Source organism: Cebus imitator, unplaced genomic scaffold, assembly GCF_001604975.1.
Source record: "Cebus imitator isolate Cc_AM_T3 unplaced genomic scaffold, Cebus_imitator-1.0 Scaffold238, whole genome shotgun sequence".
NCBI lineage: Eukaryota > Metazoa > Chordata > Mammalia > Primates > Cebidae > Cebus > Cebus imitator.
The window spans coordinates 2503519-2523965 of NW_016107553.1; the positions used below are offsets into that span (position 1 = coordinate 2503519).

Here is a 20447-nt window from a genome sequence, read left to right on the forward strand (position 1 = left end):
CTTGAGAAATTGGCCAGAAAATGCTACTGGAACAAAAATCATAATTATCATTTAATGACACTTGAGGACTGAGGATATTGAGCTGATTAAAAGTACAATAACCTAAGAAGTAACCAAAAATCCTCAAAATTTTTTTCTTATTACCAACTCCTACCTCTAACACCTGATAAGTGAAAAATTTTTAAAGTTTAATTAAAAAAATTAATTTCATGGAAGCATATAATACCTTGGAGGAGTTGCTGTACATTTTCATTTCCCATCTGTAAAGCAGTAAAGCCCTGAAGGGATATAATGTTAGGATCACACCCATAGCTCAGGAGTAGGCGGCAGGTCTGTAGATGACCACAATAAGCAGCTCTGTGCAGAGAAGTCTGACCAAGATTATCCAGAGCATTAACCTTAACAATGCAGAAAAAATTGAAATTAGCCTGCAATGCAAAATTTAAAGCCATGCTATCATGTATTTATCACTTTTTACTACTTTTAAGTCTCAATTCTTTTATGAAGCCTATTATCCAATGCCAAAGCAAGTTATTTTTGATCAAATCTAGAAAATTACCAATTCATGAAGGCTAACATCAGAAGGAAGATCCAGTTCTGGGTTAAATGTGAGATGCTAAATAGTAGTTGTGTTTATCATTAAAGCATTCACAGATTCAGAGATATTTAAACATTGTTCTAAGAAAGCTGAACCCATGTATTTTTATGGATCTCAAAAGTGTAGAAATGTAAAGATTAACCCAAGATAGACAATAGTAACAAAACCAGAGATAAATTAGCATTAAAACCTTATTTCTATTCACTTAATCTTTTCCCTTATTTATTATTGTTTCATTGAGTGTGTTATGTAAAATATATAGATACACATACTATGGAATAGTCACACAGTGGAATACTCAGCAATAAAAAGGAACAAACTATTGATACATGGATGAATCTCCAAATCCTGACACAATGTGAGAAAAACCTTACACAAAAGCATACATTTTGTTATGATTCCATGTATGTCAAGGCCTAGAACAGGCACTTTTATGTCAGAAAAAATAAAAATGGTTATCTGTCAAAGTGGAGATTGCCTGGGACTGTGCATTGCTTTTGCCATGAGATACTGTTCTATATCTCGATAGGAGTTTTGGTTATGCAGGTGCATGTACTAGTCAAAATTCAGCAAATATCCATTTAAAATCTCTACTTTCACTGCATTCAAATTTTACATCTAAAGAAAAACTGTAAACAAAGATTAAACTCTACTTGATGTGAAAGTGGAAGTATTTAGGAGAAATAGTCTGCAAATTACTTTGAAATGTGTCAAAAAGAGATACTGGTGGATGGAGGGAAAAAACGAAAAGATATGTAATAAGACACTATAGTAAAATGTTAGTAATAGAATCTACGTGGTAGGCAGATACTTTTTCTCTATAAAATTCTTTCTACTTGGTTATATCTTCGAAATTTTTCAAGATAAAAAGAATCACCTGTAAGACTCTACCAACCTTATCCCTACCCCCATACCTCCCTCCCCTGCCATGGAAATATCTTCAATATAACTAAGAAATTAAGTTCCTCAGTAATCAATCCTGCAGGCACTAGTGTATTCTGAGACACTGAAAATTTACATTCACGGAATCAGATAGTGTATTTGAATGGGAATATAACCAAGACCTCAATGAACCTAAAACTGAAGTATGACTAGCTAGTCTCCCTCCTTACAGGGCCTGAAAAATTGATTTAAAATGCTCAGGACAATCAAACTATTTATTCACATACTCTAACTCACTGAAATGTGAAAAATACCCACTTGAAAATTTTATTTGGGTACCACTTTGTGTTAGGATTAGGGTGACCACTTGTTCTAGTCTGCCTAGGACTTTCCTGGTTTTAGCACTGAAAGTCCTGTGTCCCAGAAAACCCCAAGTCCTGGACAAAACTGGATGGTTGATCACCCTAGTCAAGATTGTTTCACTGAGTGTCACAACTCTAATTTAATATGCATTCAGATACTCTTCAAGTAATGTAGCACAAATACGAAAAAAGCAATCAACAGTTATAGAACAGAGAGACAAGATATGCCAAGCAGTCAAGCAGAAATAAACTTTATTTTATTCAATAATTTACAATAGGAAAAGATCAAGATTATACAGTATCAAGAATTCCCCCAAATCAAAGAGAAATTAAGACACGGAGAGGCAACACAAAAATAAATTGGAGAACTCTAAGTGGTTTCTTGAATGAATGGAAACCCAAGAAAGGACAGGTAAGAAAACTATTCTGCAGATTTCATTTATCCAAGGGCCTCAGGGGCCATCCAAGGAGAAGAGTGTCTATTCCTTTCTTCTCCCTTCACCTACAGAGGCTCAATTCTTTCTCTGTTATAGAGTATACTGAATTTCAACTAAAGATTTTGTTTGAAGGAGGCAAGGATCTATGACTAAAAACTGTTAAAAACTGCTGAATCAGGTGACTACTGTCATTTCTTCCAATCTGATATGCTATGTATATCTTTTGCTTAGTAGTACTTTTAAAAGTTCCTGGGTAAGAGATTATTTCTAGCCTTGATGAAAGCGTATTTGGTGAATAAAATGCTTTGTCCACAAACGTCAACTAAAGAACAGTAACTTACCAACAAAACTTATCCTGTGGAAACTAGTGTGTTTTGGGACACTGGCCAATTCAAATTCTATTGGTGACTTATTATAATATTTAATTATTAAATGTATACTTATTCTTTAGTCTTTTCATTTCAGTCAAATTATTTTTAGTCAAATTATTTAAATAATTTTAAACTAATGTATTTCCTTCCGTTCAAGTCCTTTGGCTTAGTTACAGAAATGACAGAGGGTAATAAAAATGGTGGTTAGGATGAATAACAGAAGTTATAATGGCAACGAAGAATTAGAAGATATGGGTGAAAAAAGATGAGTAGAAAAGATGATGGGTCCCAAAAAGTCTTTAAGAATAACTTTGACCTGTAGGGTGTGGTTAAAAGGAATGGAGAAGGGAGGACATACAGAAAGAATGTGTATCTGAATAAACCTATAGAAGTTCCAGCAAAAATTAGACGTAAAAAAGGTTACCTGCAGGATAATTCTTAAACATAGATTATGAGGGAAAAAACGTAATACTTATGAGAAAGTAAATAGTTTAGAAAGTCAGGCATTTCACCCACTAAATAAAAAATAACTCACTGCATTACCAAAGATACCATAAAGGAAGAATACCTTTGCTTCATGTTTCACCACTACTTCGACAACATCATTATGAGCTTTCTCAGATGCCACGTGCAGAGGAGTCAAGAATCTTAAAGAGAAAAAGTCAGCCAGACAATGAATATACTTTCCAAGAGTAAAATCTCAATAATATTTAATTATTAAATGTATACTTACTCTTTAGTCTTTTCATTGATGTTTGCTCCTTTTCTTAGCAACAGTTCACATATTTGCTTTCTTTTGGGATATGGAGATGCGGCAGCACAATGCTAAATAATTTAAATTGCAGCATTAATCAAGGACTATACAAAATGGTTTTAAGAATACTTGTGTTTCCAATCAAGAACAATCAAGTAGTAGTTATTTAATCTCTGTTTTACTTTTGATGCAACTTTGCTCTTGACTTTTGATTGAATAGAACTGCAATAATCACCAAATTGCGACAGGGCCTGAAAATCCTACCTACAAGATAATATCTATTATTAATTATTCTGATCAAACTTTACAGTTGTCCTACCTCTTTGAAAAAGCTACCACTGGTGTGATGAAAACCTTAATGTGGCCAGTATCTTTTTAAAAATTGTTCCCATGTAGCACTGTGTTATGCAATACTTTAAAGGTTAAGAAAATACCCCAAAGGTTGAGGTTTCTTTACATGAAGAAATAACAGAATATAGCCGGGCATGGCAGCTCGCGCCTGTTAACCCAGTACTTTGGGAGGCTGAGGTGGGCAGATCACCTGAGGTCAGGACTTCAAGACCAGCATGGCCAACATGGTGAAATCCCCTCTCTACTAAAAATACAAAAATTAGCCAGTCGTGATGGCGCTCGCCTGTAATCTCAGATATTTGGAAGGCTGAGACAGGAGAATCACTTGAACCCAAGAGTCGGAGGTTGCAGTGAGCCAAGATTGCACCACTGCACTCTAGCCTAGGCGACAGAGCAAGACTCTGTCTCAAACAAAAGAAAAGAAATAACAGAATACTCATCAGTTCTGGATTCTGTTTGGTAATAGCACTGACGGAACAGCTAATAAGCTGAGAAGTATTTATATCTCTCTCAACTAGTTGCTTCAGCAGCATAAGGAACATGCATTACCTCTTTGCAAAATCAGTGGTAGAAAAATGATATAATCTGGAGTTTGAGGCTGCAGCATCTCTATGACGTATCCAAGAGGAAAGGATACAGGAGGTGGAGATTTGCGAGTTAAAAGCCTAAGCCTAATATCTGCACAACGGGTGTTCAATAATGTCTGAATGATATATAACTAAATCAATGCACGTATGTTAAGTTAAAACTGAAACCCGAAAACCTATAGAATAAATGTCATGGGTAATTTTTCAGCTAAGTTGCTCTATATATCTAAAAACACAGTACACACGAAATTTGTTCTTTGATTTTAACCTGTTGTTAATCATAAAGCTTATCAGATCCTGATGACTTTGCTGCAGACCCATTCTTTGATGTTGCTGTCACCAAAATCATTCCTTTACCCTCAATAAAATCAGTTCTAACTGGAGAACATAGATCCTTTGGTATGTTAAGGGTAATCATCCCAGGACATCTATCATGAGAGCACAGAGAATAGACATGGTTTTTTAAAGACTTTTTTTTTTTTTTTTTAATCACATCTACCTCAAATTATACCCAGTCCTCTGCACCATCACGGAGCAGGGCCTGTAAATCTCTGGGAACATGGAAGAAACTGCTACTGTACCACAACCACTCACCAACACTTAACTCTTAGTGTGTTTTAAGGTTAATTACAAAAACAAGTTGCTTAACAGCAGTATATTTAGGGGAAAACAACAGGTACTATTAGCTTTTCCAACCAGAATTTTCCACGTCTGTCTTTCCAAGTTTCTTTGTACAGTTTAATGCTGCTGTGGTTTTAATTTTATACTAGCATTTCTTGTTAGTCTATAGCTTTGCTATTTTTTTGTTTAAATTTAGATGTTTCTTAAAACAGCAAAAGGTCCAAAATGCTTTATAGGTAGGTTTCTACATAAATTCCATAGTTTACATGATGGCATAAGGAAGAAAACTTACCATAAAAGATATTAGGTAAGTAAAGCTACCATGAGTTTAATCTGCTTTTACACATATTAATTCACTTATCTTCTCTCACCCAAGGCACATTCTGCAACTCATACAATAGGATTTACTTTTTTCCTTTTAAATTCCTACCTTTGTTTCTTTTTTTTCTACCTTTCAATTTTAAGGTAGCCCCTGATTTTACCATTCCCTCTCTTATCTTTTATCATGTATTCCTATCAGTTCCCATTCTTTTCTGATTGTTTTTCCTTAGACTTCTCTACTCACATCTATTTTGTCACAGCTCCACAGTTATTATTACTTCTATCAGGGAAGTATCTCTAAAATACTTTATTCACATTCTAGATCTAATTTTGAAGAAAACTGCAATACTGGAAGGAACTACATCAAGTGTTTTCATACGGTTGGTGGTATTATTTATTTTCATTGGGTTCCAAATTTTCTACCCTAAGCATTCATTTTTTACAACCCCTAAAAAGGCAAACTATATGTACCATTTATGATAATAAAAGCATTATATATAATACATGCCAGAATCTGAATAAATTTGTTTTCTGGAAGGATTCTCGAACTGGTAGTAGTATTGCCTTCTGCAGGGTGAGGTTGTCTATTTTTCGTCACTGTTCAAATTAAAAAAAAAATACTTATATGGGCACTAATTTTTTACAAACTACAGACTTAAAAAAATGCTAGTTCTAAAAGTAGGATATTATGATTAGTTTAGCATGTTCTTGGTTAATTGTATTTTAAAAACTTAAATCTGAAACATTACCAATGCTGTTTCATGTGTTTGAGGATGCTTGAAATTCACCATTTCCAGAGAGAGATGTTTTTTGATTCGAGTAACATCAGCTTCCCGTGCAGCTTGCAGCAACGAGTGGCCTTTAAACTCATCTAGATAAAGAAAAAGCATTTACATCTATAACAAGATCAAATTTACAAGGCTTACCTAAAAGACACCTAGTATTTTCCTTGAAATTATTTTCAAAATAATCTGCCAAAATAGCCAGATTTAGGCTCTAAAGATATTCTCCAAATTTAATCCCTGAAAACAGACAGTGTACTCCAGGTCCCTCCAGTTATAGCGCAATTGCATAGACATTTGGCCCTAAGAGTATACACAGATTTAGCCCATGGCAGACTCATGGTCTGTTCTAATTAATAATTCATTTTGAGATATCTAGAGTACTACCACATATTCCTAGGCCAGAAAGGTTTTAGAATTTTTCAAGCACAAAATTTTTCTCAGAAAAGAAATAGTGATCCCTACACTGACACCACGGCTACAGCAGATAGTTTTGCTAATACCATCAGGGAACTGGGAACTAGACAAGTTGGATATTTGCAAATGTCACCTATGATGATGAAAAAATAAAAGAAGTTTTCCTTAAGATTCTCTTTTACTCATCAGACTTGTGGAACTACCATTTATCCTTTATCATTGCAGGATAATACAAGTCCAATATAAGTTGCTTATTTATATGTACTAATACTGTATCCAAACTAGGTGGTTATTTCTTACTACATCTACTTCAGCTATAGACAGAAAACCACAGAAATTGGCCCAGGTGCCACTGAATAATAGATGTTAAGATCTGGAGACTGTTTACAAGATGGCAATCTTTAAAAAAATTTTTTTAAAATTATTTATTTTCTTTTACAGACAAGATGGCAATCTTATAAAGCTTTAACTTGACAAATTCATATGCTTCATTAAACAGAAAAGTCGTATCAAAGATAAAAACAAACCAAAAGCTTTCATTTCAAAGGCATATCATCAAATACATCTAATATAGTACATATAAAAAGCATATAACTTGACTTGAAAAAATTAATTAATTTTTCATAGTATCTCAAGTAGAAACTTCTAAATTATTAAATATGCTAAACAATAGTATATACCTGTGGCTAAGAAAAATATCTACTATTTAAACATTTCTACAAACAGGAAAGAAAAAATGTTCAGTTTATTGATATAATATCCCACCTGAACATTTATAATGTTATACTCACATGCTAATCTTTCTTTTAACTGTGGTGTGGGAGCCAAGTCTATAGCACTTTTATTGTGACAGTTGAGCAGTGTTGGATCTGCACCGTAACTTAAGAGAAGAGAACATACTTCAACTCTGTTCTTAGAAGCTGCCTCATGAAGAGGAGTGAATTGCCACAAGTCCATCGCATTTACACAGGCACCATGCTGGAGAGCAAAAAGCACACATCTAATGTTCAATTTTTAAAAGAATTCAGAATTATTAGTACTGTGTAATTTAACATCATACTAGCTAAAACAGATTATGTTGCCAAAGTTCACTTTTTAAGCCAATTATTTCAGAATGAGTATACTTTTTTCCCCAATGGAAAAAATAGCTGATTGCTAGCCCTACTAACAAGGGTCTACTTAACATTTCTACTTTTAAGAACAGTTAAGAATGAGGCTGTAGATTTAATCTGCATCTTTTCCAAGAACAAATTCTCCTCTTGAGGTATAGCTGACATACAGTGAAACACACAAATTTGACAAATTCAGACAAATGTATGTATCTGTGATACCGTCACCCAAATCAAAATATAGGACACTTTCATTACCCCAGAATGTTTCCTCATGCTCCTTTTACAGACAATTCCTGCCCCTATTCTGACCACATATTAAACTTATTTGTTCTTCAATTTCATAAAAATAGAAGAATACAAATTTCTAACGTATGTACTTCTCTGACTAGATTCTTTCATACATACAATGTTTCTGAGATTCATTCATGTTATTGTACAAGTAGTTCATTTTTTTGTTGAGCAGTATTTCACAGTAGAGACATGCCATAATTCACTTATTTATCATCTTGTTAATGGACATTTGGACTGTTTCTAGTTGGCTGGTTGGGCACTTTAATCTGAAAACCTGAAATGTAAAACACTCCAAAATCCAAAACTTTTGAATACCAACATGACACCATAAGTGGAAAATTCCATACCCAACCTCATGCACGCAAACTTTGTTTCATGTATAAAATTGTTAAAAAATATTATATAAAACTATCTTCAGGCTATATGTATAAGGTGTATATGAAACATAAGTGAATTTCATGTGTAGACTTGGGTTCCAGTCTCAAGATATCTCATTAAATAGTATATATGCAAATATTCTAAAATCCAAAAAAATCTGAAATCTGAAACACTTCTGGTCTCAAGCATTTCAGATGATGCATACTCAACCTGCGTTATAAATAAGCTATCATAAACATTTCTTTATGAACATATACTGTCATGGTAGATATGTTTAGCTTTATTAGAAACAGTCAAAGAGTTTTCTAAAGTATCTAGAGTATTTTACACAGCCACCAGCAACATTTGAGTTCCACTGCTACACTGCAACATTTGAGTTCCAGTTGCTACATATTCCTTGCTAACATTTTGTATTGTGAAACTTTTTAATTTTAGCCATTTCCAAGTACTACAGTTGGCTAAGTATGGACCAAAGGAGTCACACTAGTTTAACCAATCAAACACAAATTTCCTTCTCCAGCATTCATCTAAGGTGATCTTACTCTTTCAGTATATTCGACAATGGGGAGCTAATTTGCAGCTAACATGGCTTTTTATAATTACTAGAGAACTCCTGTTGTTAGAAAGTTTTTTTCTACATTAAGTTAAAATATGTACTTTTAACTTTCATCTATTTGCCTTTGGAGCAAAAGACGTCATAAAGGATACTCATCTTTTGTATCAGATGGTTTCCACTTATTATCGTGGTGGCCCCTTAGCTAAATATACTTTAAGAAATTCATTGAAAAATAATTGAGGACAGGTGGAGTGACTTATACCTGTAATTCTAGTACCTTGGGAGGCCAAGGTGGGTGGATCACTTGAGCTCAGGAGTTCAAGACCAAACTAGGCAACGTGGTGAAATCTGTCTCTACAAAAAAATAAAAAAATTAACCATGTGTGGTGGCACCATGCCTGTAGTTTCAGCTGCTTGGGAGGCTGAGGTGGGAGGATCACCTGGGCCTAGGAAGGTTGTGCCTGCAATGAACCATGATTGCACCACTGCACTCCAGCCTGGGTGGCAGGGTGAGACCCTTTCCCAGCAACCAAAAATAAAAAAATTAAAAATTAAAAAATGAGATCCTAAAATCAAAGATTCCAGTGTGGTTTGGCTGTACAGAGTACAGTGCACCCATTATTATATTTGCTTGCAATACTATTCTACTATTGGCACAAAGTTATGATAGCTTTTTAAGTTGTCACATTACAATTAATACTTTAATTGACTTAATGGGTCATTTAAGAACTCTGTATTATTTTTTAAGCATGAAATAAACACCAAAGTATTTTCTCTTCACTCATCTTGTTCTTGTGTGCGACTTATTTTCGTGAATTTAAGTGTCCTTGCTGAGCCTCATTAAATTTAATCTTACTGGCTTCAACCAAAGCTTGGAGCCTGGTGAGGTGGTTTTGAGTCTTGATTCTATCAACCTGAGTATCAGTTATCCTTCTCGGCTTCATGTTAATCTGCAAATTGCTTACCCCTTCTAATTTTTTACCAAGTCAACAATAAAGGTGTGCACCAAAATAAAGGCAAAGATAGAACCTTCAAGCCCCAGTGGAGGTCCCAACATTCCCTTCCAAGCAAAGAAATATCAGTTGACACTCTGCACAGTGGTTTAATTAATTATGAATCTGTCTGACAGAATTTTTCTCTCCATTCCAGCCACATCTGTCCATTTGCTTCCTAGTACTCAGAGACTATGAGGAAGAACGTTAAGAGAATTCCATTATTCTTGTGCCTGTTAGTGCCAGACCTTCATTATTTGAATGCTTTGTCCAGGGATCATATCTTAGTGCCTTCCACGGCTAGCAAATGCCCTGGTCATGGAAAGCAGTCACTGGGTGTTTGCTGTTAAATGCCAGCTTCTGCTAGCTGAACTATTTAGGAAAGGACTGCCAATCGACTCAGCACTGCCCAGAACCTGTATTCTCAATCCCTATCTACTTGCTTTCTCCTGACTTTGCGTAACTTTACTACCCTGGTAACTACTTACACCCTCACGCCAGCTAAACCCCTCTGTAGGTATGACCTCTAGTCAGCCTCTCATTCTTATTTAGTAAAACATTAGGTCTTAGGAAAACACCACTCAGTTGTCTTTGAGTCCCAGTGCAAATCTGCTTGATATTTCATTCTTAACCACAGTCACCTTCAAATGTTCTGCTGGAGTCAAGATTCAGTTTTACAAGAAGCAAAAGCATTACTGTTACAAATGTATAACATTATAGCCACATTATAAGTTTAATAAGGTTTATATACTACTCAGAGTATCTAATTATTATTATAAAGTTGTTTCTATGGGAAACTGTATTTCATAGGATGCAGGCCCAAAAGGAACCACAGAGGCAATGGAAACAAGTGTCCTTTCTCTTTCCATGACAGCTGCTGAGAGAGTGGGGAAAAGTACTGAAAGGGTAGAATGGGTGCAGGGTAACACAAGTTAAATGGGTATGGGTAACATCCTGGGATCCACTTCCAAAAATAATATATATCTTCTACTCTTAGGATCAAAATGGAAGTCTCGGGCTGAGCACGGTGGCTCACATCTATAATCCCAACACTTTGGGAGGCTGAGGTGGGCGGATCACCTGAGGTCAGGAGTTTGGGACCAGCCTGGCCTACATGGTGAAACCCTATATCTACTAAAAATACAAAATTAGCTGGCCATGGTGGCACATACCTGTAATCCCAGCTACTTGGGAGGCTGGGGCAGGAGAATCACTTGAATCCAGGAGGCAGAGGTTGCAGTGAGCTGAGATTGTGCCACTGCACTCCAGCCTGGGTGACAAAGCAAGGCTCTGTCTCAAAAAAAAAAAAAAAAAAAAAAAAAATGTTTCTTGCTAGTCTTGGGGGACTGTTTGTTAAACAGCTATTGAGCATACTGGAAGAAGTGAACCTTACCAAATGAGACTGCTCCAACTCAAAGTATAATTGGCAAATCTTGCTATTATATCTCTTGTGGTTTTAACAAAATATGGTTCACTAAAAACTGCTTTCTTAAGAGTTTTGAAACTTTACCTTTAGCTACAAATTACGGAATCACTTAATCTGATATTTCATATGATTTTTTTTTCTTTTTTTGAGACAAGTTCTCACTCTTGCCTAGACTGGAGTGCAGTGGCACGATCTTGGCTCACTGCAACCTCCACCTCCAGGGTTCAAACAGTTCTTCTTCCACAGCCTCCTGGGTACATGGGATTTCAGATATGTGCCACCAGATGATGTGTAGCAAGATGATAGTGCTCCTTTGTATTTAAAAACATATGATAACTAGGCTGGGTGTGGTGGCTCTTAGCTGTAATACCAGCACTTTGGGAGGCCGAGGCAGGCAAATCACTTGAGGTCAGGAGTTCGAGACCAGCCTGGCCAACATGGTGAAACCCTGTCTCTACTAAAAATACAAAACTTAGCCAGGTGTGGTGGCGCATGTCTGAAATCCCATCTGCTCAGGAGGCTGTGGCAGAAGAATCATTTGAACCCTGGAGGTGGAGGTTGCAGTGAGCCAAGACTGCTGCACTCCAGCCTGGGTGAGAGTCAGACCCTGTCTCCAAAATAAAAAAAAAAATCATGTGGTATCTCAAAAAACTCAAAGCAGTCAAATGCTGAGCTATCAGTCACTTATATTTTATAATGCTTATAAATACTTCTTCTTCAAGCACTAAGAACACAGAAAATAAAAAGAAACCCAGATATACTCATGTATTTCAAGTGATTTTATATAACTCTAGAAAGTAACTAGGAGAGTACAAGAGCACTAACCTTGACCAGAAGTTCAGTAACTTCGTAATGACCATAAGAACAGGCATTATGTAATGGTACCAGATCACTACAATGAAAAAGGGGGGGAGGAGAAATCCTGTTTTAGTATAGATTCCTTAGGCCTAGGGAAATTTACAAATTAAAATTTATTTAATTAATTACTTGTACTTAAATAGCAAATGGATTACATGATATTCTAATAAAAACGTCCAAAATTTTGTAACATCCATTTAAACCCTAAGTCCTAAGAATTTGAACTCCCAAGTCTCTTTCACATCCATCTTCCTTTGTACTTCACTGCTACCATCACTGCCTTAGTTTTGGCCTACATTATTTCTTCCTTGCATTATTGAAATAGGCCCCACCCCACTTTATCCTCCAAGCTGAGGCAGATTTTTCTAAAAGGTAAGTCCAACGTAGTTACATCTTAACATCCTTAATGGATTTTTTTGGTGCTTTCAAAAGATGGTTCCAACTTACTAACATGGCATACAAAATGACCTGACTCCCTCTCTAGGCTTACCCTTCAATAATGGTATGCTAAACTTACAGTTTCCAGTATGTCTGTACACATATTGTTCCCTGGGTATAGATTTCCCTCCTTCCTTTGTTCTGGTTCATTTCTACATGTCTTTTCCAGACGTAACTCAAATACTGGCTAATTTTTAAAACTTTTTTGAAACCCTTAATAAACTGAAATCCTATTCCTCCATGATGGGAATGGAGGAGGAACTTTCCATATGGGAAGATACAGTGAAACTTTAAAATCCTCATTTCTACCTTTAAGCTTTTCCTTCTCCTTTGGGATCACTCACTAATATACTGCCACAGCCACCATCATGCCAGCTTCTGGTAAGGGATGGTCACCTGTGATTTAGTCTTTAGTTCTATGAGTCCTCTCTTTAAAGGTTCATGGTTTCCCTTAATACTTTTGAATATATGATTCTTCACTTGCCTGAGCACCAATTTCATTCCTAACTACCTGCTAGATGCTTCCACTGTGTTCCTAAATTGTCCCATTAAACTAAGAGTTCTAGGCCGGGTACGGTGGCTCATGCCTATAATCTGAGCACTTTAGGAGGCCAAGGCAGGTGGATCGCCTGATGTTAGGAGTACAAGGGTGGCCTGGCCAACATAGTGAAACCTTATCTCTACTAAAAATATGAAAATTAGCCAGGTGTGGTGGCAGGTGTCTATAATCCAGCTACTCAAGAGGCTGAGGCAGGAGAATCACTTGAACCTGGGAGGCGGAAATTGCAGTAAGCTGAGATCACGCCACTGCATTCTAGCCTGGGTGACAAAGCAAGACTGTCTCAATAAATAAATAAATAAATAAACGCAAAAACAAAAACATAAACAAAATCACAAACAAACAATAAGAGTTCTAGAAGTCAATTCAACATTGTCCCCCCAAACAATTTTGCCTCCTGTATTTCATATGGGTATTATTAGATCTAACTCATTTAGAACTTGAGAGTGTAGTTTTTTTTTCTTTTTACTTCTCGCTAATCACACCCATTCAACAAATCTCATCCATTCTTACATTGCAATATTTCTTGCATCCTTAATTTTCATTTCTTCTACCACCATTATTATGGATCCTGATTATGCCGAAACCTCTGGAATGCTCACTTTCCTAACTGCTGTTTTTGCTTCTAGTCTCCTCTCTCTCCAGTTTAGCCAACACACTACTTTCAAATGCACCTCCTAAAACTTCATTTAGAATAATCATTCCCTTTGTTTCAGATCACAGAATGAAGTCTGAATTACTTAGGCTAAATACCAAGTCCTCTAAAACCTGGTTCTTACCTATTTCTCTAATCCTAACCTTCATTTATCTCTTGTGTGAATCATCTGCTCCAGCAAAGCTAGTCTAGTATCTGCTTTAGCACCCCCGACTTATCCCAATTGTCTTACAGAGTAATGTTCCCCAAACTCTTTGCTTTCTTGAATTGAGACCTGACTTTACAGTACAGGTCAAGTAACACCTCATTCTGAGGGATTTCCCAAACACCCCAGGCAACCATCACTAAGAGTTCCCTCCTGGGAACTCCTGCAGTACTATCCTTCTCCATGACTCAACACTTGGTAGAGACCACACTGTATTCTTAGGTATCTTTTCATGCCCTCTGAAGTGTAATGTAAACCTTTTATGAGTGGTGGGCTTAAGGTTTTTTAATTTCCTGTGCCCTCAGAGCAACCTGCACATTGTAAAAGCCCAATATGTATTAATGTTCTTTAGTAAAAATATGATTTTTATAAGGTTATAAAGATTGTTTTAAGACAGTAACACTTAAAAAGTCCCTGTTTTTGTTCAAATGCTTACCCTTTATCTTTAGCATGGACATCAGCTCCATGTTGCAATAATAGCTGTACAATCTTTACTCTGTTATATCCTGCTGCCAAATGCAATGGAGTTGACTGAAATATTAATCAAATAAGTTAGTGAAATTCAAATAACGGCTGAATACAATGTGTGAGAAGGTAAAAACCCAAATATAAAACCAGAAAATCCAAATATAACTTCATTGTCTAAGTAGTTATCCATTTGGTTTTACAAAATCCAACATATATATTGAAGGCATAGTATACAAGTTTATAAATTCACTATTGCATATGGGAAGCAAATAACTGTTTATCATCAATAAAGTTTTACTGAGCTTAAGAGTTTGAAATACTGCTTAAAAGAAAACATCAGTACTCTCTTCAAATATATTTCAATTTATCATAAGATAAACACATCTTTATCTTTATGTTACCAGGAGATAAGCACAAACTCAGTTTCAAAAGGAAGTACCTTTCTGCCATCACTTGCGTGGCAGTTGACATTTAATGGTGTGAGTAGAGCCATCATTTTTTCTTCATTGCCACTCCTAGAATATAAAAAAAGTATCAGCAATTTGCACTCTTTATCAGATCTTCTTTGAGATATGTACTGTAACCATTAAAAAAAATTTTTTTAAGTCTGTTTACTGTAAAAAAAAAAAAAAAAGTTAATGGTGAAATATTCCTGTCACATATTTATAACATTAGTACATACCTGGCACTTTCTAAGAGTTCATCTTTCTTATATTCACCTGTGAATTAGAAAAAAACAAGTATAGAAATTAAAAAGAAAAATCAATGACAGTTTTATGCAAAAAGATGCCCAATGAATTATAAAGTGATAAATTTGGAAGTACATTTCCAATAAATGGAAAATAGTTCATTAACAAATTATGTAGTTTAAAAATATCTGCATAAAGAACAAACATAAAATACCTTTGTTACGGGAGTAAAAACAAGAATGATTCTATTTTACAATGAAGGGCAACCTCAACTATATAAAAACAATATGCTCAGGAAAAGGAAAGCCCAGAAGAAAATATACCAAAATATTAACAAAGTTTGTCTTGGGTCATAAATTATTGGTGACCTTTTCCTTTTTCCCTTCAAAATTCTTAAAATGAATAAGCTATTTTTGTTACAAAGAAACAAAATATATCTACAACTTTGACCCAAACCTAAAGAAGGCCGGGTGTACTGGCTCATGTCTGTAATCCCAGTACTTTGGAAAGCCGAGGTGGGCAGGTGGCTTGAGCCCAAGAGTTAGAGACTAGCCTGGGGAATATGGGGAACCCTCTCTCTACAAAAAATACAAAAATTGGCTGGGTGTGGTGATGCATGCCTGTAATCCCAGCTACTCGGGAGACTGAGGTTGCAGGATCACCTGAGCCCAGAGAGGTTAGGGGTACAGTGAGCTGTGATTGCACCACTGCACTCCAGGCTGGGCGACAGAGTGAGACCCTGATACACATACACAAAAACACATACACCCCAACAACAACCAAAAAAACCCCTAATCAAAATTCACTATATCAACATTATAGAATGACCAAAGAATCTATAGCAATACTGATTAAACATAATCATTAACATCTTTATGAACCTAGAAGATTTTTCAACACTAATATCATGTTTATTTAATGCTATTTTAAATATATACAAATATAAAAATAGATCAACTATGAACTCTATTTTTACAGCCTTTACTTTTACAAATGAATACAAACAAAACTATAAAACCAGTAAAATTATATTAATATAATGATTTGCTGAATGACATCCAAATTGCTGCACACAATGTGAATTATGTACTGACTGCCAAGGAAATGATTCTTTTGAACCCCAAGATTTAAAAAACAAAAATAAAAGCACGGAATAACATGAACTAGTGAAGGAGAAAATGAACACTGGATTGACAGTCACAATAATAGTGCACACTTCTAGAAGTCTTTTCATGAACAAGTCTAAATTTTCTCAGCAATGTTAGAAGAAATATCACAAAATCCAGCCACAGAGCTCATAGCAATGCCCCTTAGGCTCTTGACTTTTAGATTAGGTATGATTCTAGTCATCATAAGGTAGATAAGAATCTGGTAAATAATATGGCAGAGTTGCTAAGAGGAAAGCACACCAACAAGGGAGAAAAAATGTGAAGTGGATACAACTCAGGAAAGCTTGTCAATCTATACTCTGGCCTTATGCATAGGAATAGGTTCCAAGGACATAAATATGTTACAGCAGAGTACAACCAGCATTCTTCATGGTACTAAAATGAATGTGCCTAGAATCCTCTTCTGAAAAGCCAACAGAATGGCTAGTGCTTTTTGAAAGGATTTCATCAAAAATGATTAAAATACATTAAAAAAAAATAGTATAGCGTATATATCCCTTACCTGAAATGCTTAAGACTAGAAGTGTTCTGAAGTTTGGATTAGAAAAGACTCAACCTGTACATAAAGGGGCAGGCCTAAGTTATCTGAAAAACTCAGGGTTATTAAAAAAATATCCTGAATACACTACAGCAACATATAATTATCTATCACCCTCTGCCCCCCAAAAGACAACAATAACATACTTAAACATCAATTAGAAAAGAAAAGAAAGCTTTATTTTTCTTAGATAAGAATCAAATGTCAGCTATGTAGATATAGAAAAGGATAGCTACTGAATTGACACTATTTTTAAAATCTAGCTGAGGTCATTAATCACAGGAGGCAAATTTTCTACCTGTCAAGCGTGTTCTTTACAGGCTTCCTGGAATAACCAAACAGAGTATACAGACTTACCAGTAAGCACTGCTTTGGCAGATGGATCCGCTAAATCCAATGCTGTCCTTCCATCTGTATTTCGGATAGTTGGCTCAGCTCCATGCTGTAAGAGCACTGCAAAATAGCAACACTATTTGAAGTTCAATGGTAATCTTAAATTGATTTTAGTAAATCATTTTCTCAAGGATTCTGGTCTAGCAAAGTCTCAAAGTTGTTTAAAGACCTTTCACATCTTGTCAGAATGGGACCTGTTACATTTTAAATATAAAAATAATATATAAAGCATTCTATTATTTAATGCATTAAAGACACAGTAAGTAAGTTTCCCCTCAGTTCAGTGTGAGATTTTCCTTTGCTATTTATATAGCTGGTGGCAAGTGACTAAGGATAGATAAGAGTGTATAAGGGAAAAAAAGACAAGTTTGCTTGAAAGCTTGTTTTCTCATTCCAAAGGAACACTGCTTATGTTAGAAAGACTGTTCATCATGATAGAAATAAAATGTCTAAAGCTATAGATAGCCCGGGAACACAGATGTGTAGGATCTTTAAGGGTGGAAAAAAAAGACACACACACACACAAAAGAAAATCATACAGGCAAATTCTTTTTTAAAAAACTGAATAGCTTCCTTATGCTTTCAACAAATTCTGTAAGGCCACCAGTCATTATCTCTCTACTCTTCAGGAAGGCTGAATAATCATCAGAAGGCTGTTTGTTTTGTCCACTATTGACCCCATAATACAATGCACTTGTAAGGTGCAAGGTCAGTGATCTAAGGAGTGGAGTAGATGCACTGAAACCAAGGTGCAAATTACTCCTTACAAGGACAATTTTTCTTTGGAAAAATTTTAACTGAGGTATATATAAATAAGAGTTGCCAGCTGAGTAGTTTTTTGAGGTTAATTACACTGAACTTTTAGTTAAAATCCAGATACCCTCAATAGAATTAACAAACCCCAAATCAAAACTACTACATTATAAGGCACATAAAAAGAGAAGCCTTGTGTTTTGCTCTGTACTATATTATTATTTGTATGATTATGAAGATATTCCAGTACGCTCTCTAAATAAGGAGCTGGAGGAAGACAAGTAAATAAGCGCAGAAAGGAAGCTCAGCTCTTGTTCTTTGATAGGGTGAATTTCCATTCTGCTCTACTCCTATATATACCAGCGCTGCTCAACAGAAATAAAATGTGAGCCACATAAATAATTCAAAATTTTCTAGTAACTAACTACATTAAAAAAGAAACAGTTCAAATTAATTTGAACACATTTGACCTAATACATGCAAAAATTGTATATTTACATTTATATTATAATCAACATAAAATTAGGTATTTTACTTTTTTTTGTACTAATTCTTTGAAATATGGTATCCATTTTCCCCTTAGAGTACATCTCAATTCAGACATTGCAAGTCCTTAGCTACCATAATAGACAGTGCAGATTATAACTATATCTGGAAAATGCTACATTATTAAAACTAATTAATTATATGTCTGAGATTATAAGGTACCAGATGATGGGTTATGTGGTAAAAATGATGTATTTGAACGTAGGGCAGGAACAATTTAAGATAACATACAGAAAAGAAGAATTGGGCAGAGGTAACTAGGAAATCCATTTCACATCTTTATAAATGACCTAATTTAAACTAAGCTGGTGACGCTGACATAAATAGTGATTTGGGATGGTGGGGGTGATCAGATCCAATTTAAGCCCAGCATAGGGCACCTGGACTTCCTCTAGTGCACTGAACTGGCTTTCTATCTGTTAGAGATTTCAACTGTCCCTGTTTTACATTAGGAAATAATGGAGTTAAGGTGGTAATGAGTCCAAAATCCCTGAATCTGTCTCACAAAAGTAAATACCAGGTTAACAAAAATTCTCAAAAAGATTTAACACATACTGTATAATTTTCTTATTCATCCTGCCATTTCTATTCACTTATCACCCTAAGTCATGCCTTTATCATTTCTCACCTGGGTTACTTTATAGCTTCCTAACTGGTCACCTTAATGCTATCTATCCATCCTACCCAGTCCCCTACCAGATTACTCTTTGTAAAATACAGACTTGCTTAATGACAGGGATACATTTTGAGAAATGTGTTGTTAGGTGAGTCCATCATTAAGCCAACACCACAGAGTATACTTACACAAACCTAGATGGTATAGCCTACTCCTCCTAGGCTGCAAACCTGAACAGCATATTACTGTACCAAATACTGCAGGCAATCGTAACAAAATGGTAAGTATATCTGTAACTAAATATGTCTAAATATGGTATAAAAGATAAGAAATGGTATTATCTGTATAGGACATTTACCATGAATAGAGCTTGCAGAACTGGAAGTTGCTCTGAGTGAGTAAGTGATGAGTGAATGTAAAGGCCTAGGATATTATACACATTACTGCAGACTCTACATAAACACTGTACACTACTTAGCTATGTAAGTTTATTTTTAAAATATTTTTATTTCTTCAATTAACTTTAGTTTACTATAACCTTTTTACATTATAAACTTTTACTTTTTGACTTTGTGGTAACAGCTTAAAACACAATGTAAACCTATACAAAGATATTTTCTTTCTTCATATCTTTATTCTATAAGCTTTTCTCTATTCAAAAAATGTTTTACAACTTTTATGTTGAAAACTAAGACATAGACACACATATTAGCCTCGGCCTACACAGGCTCAGGACCATCAACATTACTATCTTCCACCTCCACATCTTGTCCCACTGGAAGGTCTTTAGTGGCAATAACAATACACGGAGCTGTCATTTCCTATAATAATGCCTTCTCCTGGAACCATGCCCTAAAGGACCTACCTGAGGCTGTTTTACAGTTTTTTTTTTAAATTGCTGAGTATACTCTATAAAAACAATAAAAAGTCTGGTAAACACATAAACCAGTAACAAAGTTGGTTATCAAGTATTATGTAGTGTACATAATTTTATGTGCTATACTTTTATATGATTGCCAGTGCATTAGGTTTGTTAACCCAGCATCACCACAAAAACCTGAGTAACGCCTTGTGCTATGAAGTTAGGACAGCTATGAAGTCACTAGGTGACAGGAATTTTTCAGCTCCATTATAATCTTATGGGACCACCCTTATGTATGTAGTCCATTTTGAAATGGAGTTACGTGGAGGATGACTATATGCTAGGTACTCTTATCACACTGTTCCCTTCCTCAAAAAAATCTTCAATATTCCACACTGCTTACACATACTAATATCAAGCTCCTTAACCCAGTATTTAAAGTTTTTTTTTTTTTTTTTTT

General features: G+C 35.3%; 1 protein-coding gene across 2 annotated transcripts in view; it reads right to left on the reverse strand.

Annotated features, from left to right (window-relative positions):
* The window catches only part of TNKS2 (tankyrase 2), a 65487-nt gene that overhangs the window by 31671 nt on the left and 13369 nt on the right, over positions 1–20447 (reverse strand). For both annotated transcript variants that reach the window (XM_017498210.2, XM_017498211.2), the window contains exons 3-12: positions 17175–17270; positions 15104–15140; positions 14861–14936; positions 14390–14484; positions 12064–12130; positions 7275–7461; positions 6034–6155; positions 3384–3475; positions 3219–3297; positions 227–398 (exon numbers count right to left, since the gene is read on the reverse strand). In XM_017498210.2, coding sequence (XP_017353699.1) covers positions 227–398; positions 3219–3297; positions 3384–3475; positions 6034–6155; positions 7275–7461; positions 12064–12130; positions 14390–14484; positions 14861–14936; positions 15104–15140; positions 17175–17270 — 1023 coding nt within the window. The remainder of the gene's footprint in view (positions 1–226; positions 399–3218; positions 3298–3383; positions 3476–6033; positions 6156–7274; positions 7462–12063; positions 12131–14389; positions 14485–14860; positions 14937–15103; positions 15141–17174; positions 17271–20447) is intronic.